Below are 12,465 nucleotides of genomic sequence, written 5' to 3'. Positions count from 1 at the left end.
TGTGGGAGGGGCAGTACTGAGGGAGCGCCGCACTGTGGGAGGGGCAGTACTGAGGGAGCGCCACACTGTCGGAGGGGCAGTACTGAGGGAGCGCCGCACTGTGGGAGGGGCAGTAGTGAGGGAGTGCCATCTTTATGGATGAGAAGTTAAACCGAGGCCCCGTCTGCCCTCTCATAACAGTATTCGAAAAACAGCAGGAGAGTTCTCCCCAGTGTCCTGGCCAATATTTAAACCTCAACTAACATCACTAAAACAAATTATGTGGTCATTCATTTCATTGATGTTTGTGGGATCTTGCTGTGTTCAAATAGGCTGCTGTGTTTCCTACAGTACTTCAGAAGTACTTCATTGGAGCTAACGTGCTTCAATGATGGGAGAGGAGCCATTTATAAATGCAAGTCCTTTCTTTAATCTTTGCCTCTCCACTGTTGCTGGGGTAGCATTTCTCCCACTACCCACTACCCACTACCCATTACCCATTACCCATTACCCACTACCCATTACCCATTACCCACTACCCATTACCCACTACCCATTACCCACTACCCACTACCCATTACCCACTACCCATTACCCACTACCCATTACCCACTACCCATTACCCACTACCCATTACCCATTACCCACTACCCATTACCCACTACCCACTACCCATTACCCACTACCCATTACCCATTACCCACTACCCACTACCCATTACCCACTACCCATTACCCACTACCCATTACCCACTACCCATTACCCATTACCCACTACCCATTACCCATTACCCATTACCCACTACCCACTACCCACTACCCATTACCCATTACCCACTACCCATTACCCATTACCCACTACCCATTACCCATTACCCACTACCCATTACCCACTACCCATTACCCACTACCCATTACCCATTACCCACTACCCATTACCCATTACCCATTACCCACTACCCATTACCCACTACCCACTACCCACTACCCACTACCCATTACCCACTACCCACTACCCATTACCCACTACCCACTACCCATTACCCACTACCCATTACCCACTACCCATTACCCACTACCCATTACCCATTACCCACTACCAATTACCCACTACCCACTACCCATTACCCACTACCCATTACCCATTACCCACTACCCACTACCCACTACCCATTACCCACTACCCACTACCCATTACCCATTACCCATTACCCACTACCCATTACCCACTACCCATTACCCACTACCCATTACCCATTACCCACTACCCATTACCCACTACCCATTACCCATTACCCACTACCCACTACCCATTACCCACTACCCACTACCCACTACCCATTACCCACTACCCACTACCCATTACCCATTACCCACTACCCATTACCCATTACCCACTACCCATTACCCATTACCCACTACCCATTACCCACTACCCACTACCCATTACCCACTACCCATTACCCACTACCCACTACCCATTACCCACTACCCACTACCCATTACCCACTACCCACTACCCACTACCCATTACCCACTACCCATTACCCACTACCCATTACCCACTACCCACTACCCATTACCCATTACCCACTACCCATTACCCATTACCCACTACCCATTACCCACTACCCATTACCCATTACCCACTACCCATTACCCATTACCCACTACCCACTACCCACTACCCACTACCCATTACCCACTACCCACTACCCATTACCCACTACCCACTACCCATTACCCATTACCCATTACCCACTACCCATTACCCATTACCCACTACCCATTACCCACTACCCACTACCCATTACCCATTACCCATTACCCACTACCCATTACCCATTACCCACTACCCACTACCCATTACCCATTACCCACTACCCACTACCCATTACCCACTACCCACTACCCATTACCCATTACCCACTACCCACTACCCATTACCCATTACCCACTACCCATTACCCACTACCCAAGTGGCCTTTCATGGAGTTTGGATGAGCTTTTGACGGTGGACCTGAACTTGTTCTTCCAGATTTCCGTAATTATATACTGCCAGCAAAGAGCAGGAATCCTAGCTGTTTTGCCATCTTGTTAAACCAGAAATATGGAGGAACATGTATAGCCCCCTCATGATCCTGGTCCATATGGCTCAGTACCACTGAGCAGGGTGCCTAACTGCTGAGCTACTGGGACCTCATTGAATAGATGTTTAAAAGCCTTTGGGCAGTGCTAGAGTTGGCCAAGAGATTACTGGGCAACGTACCCAACAAGCCAATAAGGGAGTGGAGGGTTATGGGGACCGGGCAGGGAAGTGGAGCTGAGCCCAAGATCAGATCTTATTGAATGGCGGAGCAGAATCGAGGGACCAATAGCCTACTCCGGCTCCTATTTCTTATGTTCTATATGTAAGCCGCTACCACCTTAGCCCTTTCCTGAACCCTGCCCCCTCCCCACTCCAGTCCCGCCGTGCCCAGCCCCTATCCCGCCGTGCCCAGCCCCTATCCCGCCGTGCCCGGCCCCCGTCCCGCCGTGCCCGACCCCTGTCCCGCCGTGCCCGGCCCCTGTCTCGCCGTGCCCGACCCCTGTCCCGCCGTGCCCGGCCCCTGTCTCGCCGTGCCCAGCCCCTGTCTCGCCGTGCCCGACCCCTGTCCCGCCGTGCCCGGCCCCTGTCCCGCCGTGCCCAGCCCCTGTCTCGCCGTGCCCAGCCCTGTCCCGCCGTGCCCGGCCCCTGTCCCGCCGTGCCCGACCCCTGTCCCGCCGTGCCCGGCCCCTGTCTCGCCGTGCCCGGCCCCCGTCCCGCCGTGCCCGACCCCTGTCCCGCCGTGCCCGGCCCCTGTCCCGCCGTGCCCGGCCCCCGTCCCGCCGTGCCCGGCCCCCGTCCCGCCGTGCCCGGCCCCCGTGCCCGGCCCGTCCTTGCTGTTCCACCTGCCTGGACCACATACATTTCCCAGATCCCTCCCCCACCTACCCTCCAGTAGTCGGATCTGCTGCTGATGATGGCTTCGCTCCTTTGCCAAGAGGCTGACTGTTTGATTCAGGGACTCGATGGTCTAAGGAAGAAAGTAAAACGTGAGAACATGAGCAGCCCCCCCACTCGCCGGCATCACGCACCGTTTAAATCACCACAATTCCTGTTACAATTACATGGGGCACACGGACATACAGGAAGATGATTAACTAGGAACCCATTACAAAGTTTGCTATGTGGAGAATCGCAGCTGTGGGGAGCACATTACACAAGGCGGGGGGTGGGGGTCCTGTGGCTCAGTGGGCAGCACTCTCGTCTCTGAGTCAGAGGTCGTGGGTTCAAGTCCCACTCCAGAGACTTGAGCACAAAAATCTAGGCTCGCACTCCAGTGCAGTACTGAGGGAGCACCGCACTGTCGGAGGGGCAGTACTGAGGGAGCGCCGCACTGTCGGAGGGGCAGTACCGAGGGAGCGCCGCAATGTCGGAGGGGCAGTACCGAGGGAGTGCCGCACTGTCGGAGGGGCAGTACCGAGGGAGCGGCGCACTGTCGGAGGGGCAGTACTGAGGGAGCGCCGCACTGTTGGAGGGGCAGTACCGAGGGAGCGCCGCACTGTCGGAGGGGCAGTACTGAGGGAGCGCCGCACTGTCGGAGGGGCAGTACTGAGGGAGCGCCGCACTGTCGGAGGGGCAGTACCGAGGGAGCGCCGCAATGTCGGAGGGGCAGTACAGAGGGAGCGCCGCACTGTCGGAGGGGCAGTACTGAGGGAGCGCCGCACTGTCGGAGGGGCAGTACTGAGGGAGCGCCGCACTGTCGGAGGGGCAGTACTGAGGGAGTGCCGCACTGTCTGAGGGGCAGTACAGAGGGAGTGCCGCACTGTCTGAGGGGCAGTACCGAGGGAGTGTCGGAGGGGCAGTACCGAGGGAGCGGCGCACTGTCGGAGGGGCAGTACCGAGGGAGCGGCGCACTGTCGGAGGGGCAGTACCGAGGGAGCGCCGCAATGTCGGAGGGGCAGTACCGAGGGAGTGCCGCACTGTCGGAGGGGCAGTACCGAGGGAGCGGCGCACTGTCGGAGGGGCAGTACTGAGGGAGCGCCGCACTGTTGGAGGGGCAGTACCGAGGGAGCGCCGCACTGTCGGAGGGGCAGTACCGAGGGAGCGGCGCACTGTCGGAGGGGCAGTACTGAGGGAGCGCCGCACTGTTGGAGGGGCAGTACCGAGGGAGCGCCGCACTGTCGGAGGGGCAGTACTGAGGGAGCGCCGCACTGTCGGAGGGGCAGTACTGAGGGAGCGCTGCACTGTTGGAGGTGCCATCTTTCGATGAGATGTTAAACTGAGACCCCTCTGCTCTCTCAGCTGGATGTAAAAGATCCTATGGCAGTATTTCGAAGAAGAGCAGCGGAGTTCTCCCCGGTCAATATTTTTTCCATAAGCAACATTGCTAAAAAAAGATTATCTGGTCATACATTGCTGTTTGTGGGAGCTTGCTGTGCGCAAATTGGCTGCCATGTTTACTACATTGTAATAGTGACTATACTTAAAAAAATGTAAAGTGCTTTGGGACGTCCGCTGCTCATGAAATGCGCTATATAAACGCAAGTCTTTTTAGCGACACAGAAGGCAAACCATTTGTGCCACTGCTGTTTACCTCCAGCAGATTGTGCTCTGGCTTGTTCTGTAACAGAACCCCGTTTCTTTACGTGGCCGTGTGATTAGCCTGACTCTCAATCCCGAATAGCCAGATGCCATGGGATGAGGGTCACACCACTTGATAAAATGCAATGGTTGTTAACCCAGCACTCAGAGGCCGAGGTTCAAATCTCCCGCTCGCTACTCCAGGGGTGTCACGGCTCTGCCATCGAGGCTCACTCATGGAAGAGTAATGTTAGACAGGATAATAGATGTTAGTGAGCGTGTTACACACAAGATAAGATACACGGGAGTGCATTATGCATGGATAACTGATCGCAGGAAGGTGCCATGCAGAAAGTGATGGATCGTGAGCCAAAAGATACCTCATAATTGGGAGCATGTGACATGGAGGGTAACGGGGCTAGTGGTGTATTGAGAAAAGACTTGCATTTATAGAGCATCTTTCATGACCACCGGACGTCTCAAAGCGCTTTACAGCCAATGAAGTACTTTTGGGGTCACTGTTGTAATGTGGGAAGCGCAGCAGCCAAGTTGGGCACAGCAAGCTCCCATACACAGCCATGTGACAATGACCAGATCATCTGTTTTTGTGTTGATTCAGTGATAAATATTGGCCTGACACCGGGGAGAACTTCCCTGCTCTTCTTCGAAATAGTGCCATAGGATCTTTTGCGTCCACCTGAATGTCTTATCCGAAAGACAGCACCCCCAACAGTGCAGCGCTCCCTCAGTACTGCCCCTCCGACAGTGCGGCGCTCCCTCAGTACTGCCCCTCCGACAGTGCAGCACTCCCTCAGTACTACTCCTCCGACAGTGCGGCGCTCCCCCAGTACCGCCCCTCCGACAGTGCAGCACTCCCTCTACTACTCCTCCAACAGTGCGGTGCGGCGCTCCCTCAGTACTGCCCCTCCGACAGTGCAGCGCTCCCCCAGTACTGCCCCTCCGACAGTGCGGCACTCCCTCAGTACTGCCCCTCCGACAGTGCAGCACTCCCTCAGTACTACTCCTCCGACAGTGCAGCGCTCCCCCAGTACTGCCCCTCCGACAGTGCGGTGCTCCCTCAGTACTGCCCCTCCGACAGTGCAGCACTCCCTCAGTACTACTCCTCCGACAGTGCGGCGCTCCCCCAGTACTGCCCCTCCGACAGTGCGGCGCTCCCTCAGTACTGCCCCTCCGACAGTGCAGCACTCCCTCAGTACTGCCCCTCCGACAGTGCGGCACTCCCTCAGTACTGCCCCTCCGACAGTGCGGCGCTCCCTCGGTACTGCCCCTCCGACAGTGCGGCGCTCCCTCGGTACTGCCCCTCCGACAGTGCGGCACTCCCTCGGTACTGCCCCTCCGACAGTGCGGCGCTCCCTCAGTACTGCCCCTCCGACAGTGCGGCGCTCCCTCAGTACTGCACTGGGAGTGTCAGCCTAGATTTTTGTGCTTAAGTTCCTGGAGTTGGACTTGAACCCACAATCTTCTGACTCGGAGGCGAGAGTGCTGCCCACTGAGTCACGGCTGATACTGCACGGAGGGTAACGGGACTATGGGTGTTCATGGAGGGCAACAGTTCAGGAGAAGGGAATAACTTGAGAAGTCACAAAAAACAGCTTTGCTGCTTGAGCCATACTCTGGTTTGGACTTCAATGTGGAACTTGATGACCTCGAGCTCATCGGTCAGGTGCTTGCTGTCTGGTGTTGATCCCGCGTGAGTGTCACTGAAACTCCGCACCTTATTAAACGTGGCGTCTGAAACGCAAGAAAGTTTCATCAGACCCCCTGATCAAATGGCGGCTTTTTAAAAAAAATCAAGACAAACACTGCTGCTGGTGGATTGAAGGTCTGAAATATCAACACATATCTGTCCCCACCTTTCTGGTGACACCCGCCAAACTTCAACGTCTGCTGCAAAGGAAGAAAATAATATCAGTGACTCAAAACCAACTTCCAGAAGAGTTTGCGACTGGCTCCAACTTTACTCATTCTGTACACTGCACAGGAACAAGCCATTTGCCGCAAACAGCCTGCGACAGCACTTTGTTAGCAAGGGCTAATCTATCTCTTTACACACGTATCCTTTCACCCTCCTGCTTCCCAAGTAACATATCCTGTTTAACCATCTCGATGAATTCTAGAGCTATGGTTCAGATCATGCTATATTTGTTCCTGAATGCTCTTGCCTCCCCAAGTCAGACCAGTAGGTTCCCAGGATCCATTCCGGTTCTGGGTTAACCGCTATCAGCACACTCGGCAGCAGGAGGGTACTACAGCTGACTCGGGGAGAGGGGGAGAAACAGCCAGGGTTCCTGCTCTCCATCACTATCCAGTGGCCTGTGTTGGATAGTATGTGAGTGTGGGCACTGGGTGAGGACTAGGAGAGACCCTTCCACCACTGAATGGCCTCACTTTCCCTGGTAATTGAAACCTTTGCTTTAGTGAACACTTTGCCTGGATCTATTTTGTCAATTCCCCTCAAATAATTTTGATATTTCAAATAGATCATATTGAAATCTTATTTCCAAAGGAAACAAACCCAACCTTCTGATGCCTGGAATCACTTTCATTTCCTCTCCCCCCACCCCCCCCCCCCCCCCCGTAACTTCTCAGTTAGAAATGATAAATCAATTGGCATTAACATAAGAATTAGGAGCAGGAGTGGGCCATATGGCCACTCGAGCCTGCTCCACCATTCAATAAGATCATGGCTGACCTTTGACCTCAACTCCACACTTTCCCGTCCGATCCCCATATCCCTTGATTCCCCTTGAGTCCAAAAATCTATCAATCTCAGCCTTGAATATACTCAACAAACAGATATACAGTGCATGCGGCATGGTATATGCATAACACAGAGCCACGCAGAGTGGATGGGTGGGTGGGTGGGAGCGAGCTTGACCTCAGCTTACCGACACCCCAGGAGCTGGTCCTGGTGAGTGATCCTGGGATTCACTGGCATAGCTGCCTGTTGCAGTGATCTCCACCGCTGCTGTTTTTTATGTGAAGTCTCAGCAGCAGGTGGGCCGCAGCATGGCCCTCTCGCTGAGCAATGCCTGGATTATACGGTCTTGCCGTTGATGTGCCGGCCCAGTGTCTGCAGTGGACCACAAATGCTGACCAGAACTTTGAGCACTTATTTCCCCTGGCTCGGCCTAAGTGAGAGCACACCTTTATTACCGGGGCTGGCTATTTTGCACAGCATTTTGGGCCACACTGACCGAGTGCAGGCTGATCTGTTTGCCACCTTCGTTGTTGAGCTACTGTTAGGAGTCAGCCCGTGTCCAGGCCCAGGAGCCCAATTCGGGAAGGCTCAGAAGGCCGTGAGCTGGGCCAGGCTCAAAAAAACAATTTATACAGCGTCTTTAATGCAGTAAAATGTCCCAAGGCGCCTCACATGAGCATAATCAGGCAACATTTGATAGCGAGCTACATTGGGAGATATTAGGACAGGCTTGGTCAAAATGGTAGGTTTTAAGAGGCATATTTAAAGCGAAAGAGATAGCGAGGCAGAAAACTTTAGGGAGGGAATTCCAGAGCTTGGGGCCCAGGTAGCTGACAGCACGACCACCAATGGTGAAGCGATTAAAATCAGGGATGCACAAGAGGCCAGAATTAGAGGAACGTAGAGGTCTTGGAGGGTTGTAGGGTTGGAGGAGGTTACAGTTCAATCATGTTTGAGAAATTTGGATACCACACAGCACTTTTTACAAGAGTTGGGTCGACTGATCCCAGTGTTCCATTGAACACGCACTAAAGCCTGTAGATCCCATAGCCCAAGAATGATGATAAGCAACAACAGGTTTTATTTATATAGCGCCTATAATGTAGTGAAACATCCCAAGGAACTTCACAGAAGTATTATGAGATGAAAACATTTGACACAGAGCCACACAAGTAGAAATTAGGGCAAGTGACCAAAAGCTTGGTCATAGAGGTAGGTTTTAAGGAGCCTTTTGAAGGGGGAGAGAGAGATAGAGAGGCGGAGAGGTTTAGGGAGGGAGTTCCAGAGCTTGGGGCCCAGGCAACAGAAGGCACGGCCACCAATGATTGAGCGATTATAATCAGGGCAGAATTAGAGGAGCGCAGACATCTCGGGGGGGGGTGTTGTGGGGCTGGAGGAGATTAAAGAGATAGGGAGGGGCGAGGGCCATGGAGGGATTTGAAAACAAGGATGAGGAAGAGAAAGGAAAATAAAAGAGAAGAGGTGAGCGAGGAGGCGGACTGAATGTCATACTCGGCTGTCCCAAGCAGCCCTTGTGAGGATCGCCGCTTGCCGGTGTTAACCTTGCACGCTGTTGCCTGGAGGCCACATGAGGCACGTGGACCTTGGACTTGTCTAATGTGAGCAGCGCTGACTTACCATAGTATCCCCATCGCTGTCTGTGACTATCCGAGACATGAGAGAAATATCAGTATTCATCTCTCAAATTTATCAAACTGCAAAAGCAAAGCACAAAAATTCAACACTGCATTTCAGACAGTTTTTCCACTACAAATTGCTCCTCTCTTTACCACTGCTTCCTAGCAATCTTTTTTAAAAATTTGTTCTCGGGCGTCGCTGGTCAGGCCGGCATTTATTGCCCATCCCTAATTGCCCCTTGAGAAGGTGGTGGTGAGCCGCCTTCTTGAACCGCTGCAGTCCGTGTGGTGAAGGTGCTCCCACAGTGCTGTTAGGGAGGGAGTTCCAGGATTGTGACCCAGCGACGATGAAGGCTAATAATGGTCACGGAGCCTCTCAAAGCTTGGTATCTTCTTTAAGCAAACTCATTTGCCAACGGTAATTCTGGGGCCATTCTCTATTTGTGTTACTTTCCAGCACTAGGCTATCTGTGACTCTCCTGATTGTTTCTTGTAATATAGAATATATTGAGGAAGTTACATGATATAATATGAAAACAAGAGTTCAGTGCTCTCTGGTATATTATTGTTCATTGTAAAAAGATTCATTTTTTATTGAATTTAAATTCAGCAGCCAGAGAATTGGTGCTTTAGTGTTGTAAAGCTGTCACTGACCCATGCTCCCATCGTGTCTGACTCCCCACTGGGAGCGTTGAAATTTATGTTATGATGGCGTGATTACAGATTACAGCAGTAGAGAGGAGTAGCAAAAATCAATTATCTTACAAAATTGACCCGCCGGTTGTTGAGAGTCTTGAGAATTTGTACTGGTACAGTAACATCGAATCCCTGGTGTATCAGACTTTGCAGCCACAGTATTCAATCTCCCCAGCAGTACGTGGAGCTGATCATTCATGTGTTGTAGATTGAAAGCATGGCATTCAAAATGGTTGAGAGGGTAGATACTCCACATGGTTTGGCAATGGTCCACACAGACCAGGAAAATCCCATCTTTGGTTCCCTGATCTGGGCCGTTAGCTGATCTTGTGTCACGGCAGTGGTGGGGGCACTAGTTATTCTCAGCATTCCCAATCTGGGGTCCCCACTCCAGATTGATAGTGACCTCACAAAAAGATCACAAGATAAGTACAGGAGAGGAAGGCCATTCGGCCCATTTTCGCCAATCTAGAAGGACCCTACAATACCCGCCCCCACTCCAGTGTTCAATTGTTTCTTCATTCAGTCCAGGATTTTCACCTCCGCTGATCTATCTGGATGTTTCTCTCTGTGAGGAAGAACTTTTTGTAGTTTGAACCTGTGCCCTCTTGTCCTACTCTCATAATTTAGTTTGAAACAATTTTCCAGATCTGTATTTTCCATATCAAAAATAGCATCACTCAGTTTCCTTCATTCAAGGCTTCTGCAGTCTGTCCTCACACCACCGCTGATGAATCTGCCTCATGTCTTCCCTAAACCACTGCCAGTGCGTCAATATCTCCCTTGTGTATCAGTGTCTGATTAGAACATTGTATAATTTGAGCAGGCTTTTCCTTGACTTTATTTTTTAGTTCAATATCTTAATTGCATTGGTCTGACGTGTCCAGCATTGAATCTAGTAGACTCACAGGTCTCTTTCAGTACTCATCCTTAACAATTTCAATACCATTCATGGAGTATGTATGTTGGCTAGTTTTTCCTTTCTATGTAACAAATGACATATCCGTGTTATGTATTGTCTGATATGGTTCTGTCTCCTCACAATTAACTGCCTTTCCTAGTTTTGGTATAATCTGCAAACTTGACCAATTTGCAATAAGTTTCTGAATCCTAAGTGTTTGTGTAAAGTGGAAACAACAGTACTTCCAATATCAATCTCTAGGGCACCCTACCCAACACTTCCTCGTCTCCTCCAGCTTGACATAACTCCTCTAACAAGCATCAGCTCTTCATTACGCTTTAGCTAATATCTTATCCATTTCCAACTCGGATTCTGGACTCCCACAGCTTTGAGTTCAACAAATAGTCTTCCATTAGGGACTTTTTTGGCACATGCTTTTTGGAACATCACATTGTGGGGCTTTCCACTGTTCACTGGGATGTTAAGGAAGTTGGTCAGACAAGATATATCAGACAAGACATAGAAACATAGAAAATAGGTGCAGGAGCAGGCCATTCGGCCCTTCGAGCCTGCACCACCATTCAATAAGATCATGGCTGATCATTCCCTCAGTACCCCTTTCCTGCTTTCTCTCCATATCCCTTGATCCCTTTAGCCATAAGGGCCATATCTAACTCCCTCTTGGATATATCTTAACGAACTGGCCTCAACAACTCTCTGCAGTAGAGAATTCCACAGGTTAACAACTCTGAGTGAAAAAGTTTCTCCTTATCTCGGTCCTAAAATGGCTTACCCCTTATCCTTAGACAGTGACCCCTGGTTCTGGACTTCCTCAATATCGGGAACATTCTTCCTGCCTCTAACCTGTCCAATCCCGTCAGAATTTTATATGTTTCTATGAGATCTCCTTTCATTCTTCTAAACTCCAGTGAATACAGGCCCAGTCGATCCAGTCTTCTCCTCATATGTCAGTCCTGCCATCCCAGGAATCAGTCTGGTGAACCTTCGCTGCACTCCCTCAATAGTAAGAACGTCCTTCCTCAGATTAGGAGAGCAAAACTGAACACAGTATTCCAGGTGAGGCCTCACCAAGGCCCTGTACAACTGCAGTAAGACCTCCCTGCTCCTATACTCAAATCCCCTAGCTATGAAGGCCAACATACCATTTGCCTTCTTCACCACCTGCTGTACCTGCATGCCAACTTTCAATGACTGATGTACCATGACCCCCAGGTCTCGTTGCATCTCTCCTTTTCCTGTTGACTGCTGATTATTAGATTACTATTTTACAGATGATCTTGAAGTTTACTCCATTATATTACACCATATTAAAGACTAATTGGTCAGTCGTTGCTTGGGTCTGAATGTCACCTTCTTTGAGAATGGGTGCCACATTAGCCTGTTTGCAAACTATTGTCCGGTCACCGGTTCTCACTGACTTTTAAAATGCAATTGTTACTGGGATGTGGGTGACGCTGGCAAGGGTCTCATTTATTGCCCATCGCCAGATGCCCCGAGAAGGTGGTGGTGAGCCGCCGCCTTGACCCGCTGCAGTCCGTGTGGTGAAGGTGCTCCCACAGTTGTGCGGGATGGGGAATTCCAGGATCGTGAGCCCGCAGCTCTGAAGAAGCAGTGAAGTAGATCCAAGTTGGGATGGCGTGGTACGGGGTACGGCTTGCATTCCCACATACTGAACATCAATCCCTCACAAAGCAACTCCCTTGACAAGAAGTCGTGTAAAAATCAAATCAATGTCACATTAAAAAATGTTCATTCACATTTAGTAAATACTGTATGAAGGTAATCAAATATAATGAATATTGTATATTTTCAAATGTTTTAAGTACTAAAATCAATTTTAAGTAAAATGATCTCTTTTTAAACTTAAATCTTGTCCTTTTTGTTTCATGTTATGTCTCACTAAC

At 51.0% G+C, this 12,465-nt stretch overlaps 1 protein-coding gene across 5 annotated transcripts in view; it reads right to left on the bottom strand.

The window, feature by feature from the left end:
• The window catches only part of LOC139237879 (coiled-coil domain-containing protein 159-like), a 33,736-nt gene that overhangs the window by 12,336 nt on the left and 8,935 nt on the right, over window positions 1-12,465 (bottom strand). For 3 of the 5 annotated variants that reach the window (XM_070867130.1, XM_070867131.1, XM_070867129.1), the window contains exons 2-5: window positions 8,945-9,021; window positions 6,459-6,492; window positions 6,218-6,336; window positions 2,953-3,034 (exon numbers count right to left, since the gene is read on the bottom strand). In XM_070867130.1, coding sequence (XP_070723231.1) covers window positions 2,953-3,034; window positions 6,218-6,336; window positions 6,459-6,492; window positions 8,945-9,004 — 295 coding nt within the window. In that variant the 5' untranslated portion in view covers window positions 9,005-9,021. Of the gene's footprint in view, window positions 1-2,952; window positions 3,035-6,217; window positions 6,337-6,458; window positions 6,493-8,944; window positions 12,436-12,465 lie in introns of those variants that run through there. The other 2 variants (XM_070867132.1, XM_070867133.1) reach the window with 2 other exon arrangements.

Source organism: Pristiophorus japonicus, chromosome 24 (genome assembly GCF_044704955.1).
Source record: "Pristiophorus japonicus isolate sPriJap1 chromosome 24, sPriJap1.hap1, whole genome shotgun sequence".
In the NCBI taxonomy this organism is placed as follows: domain Eukaryota; kingdom Metazoa; phylum Chordata; class Chondrichthyes; family Pristiophoridae; genus Pristiophorus; species Pristiophorus japonicus.
The sequence above is the reverse complement of the archived record's forward strand: the minus strand, read 5'-3'. Positions and strand labels throughout refer to the sequence as shown.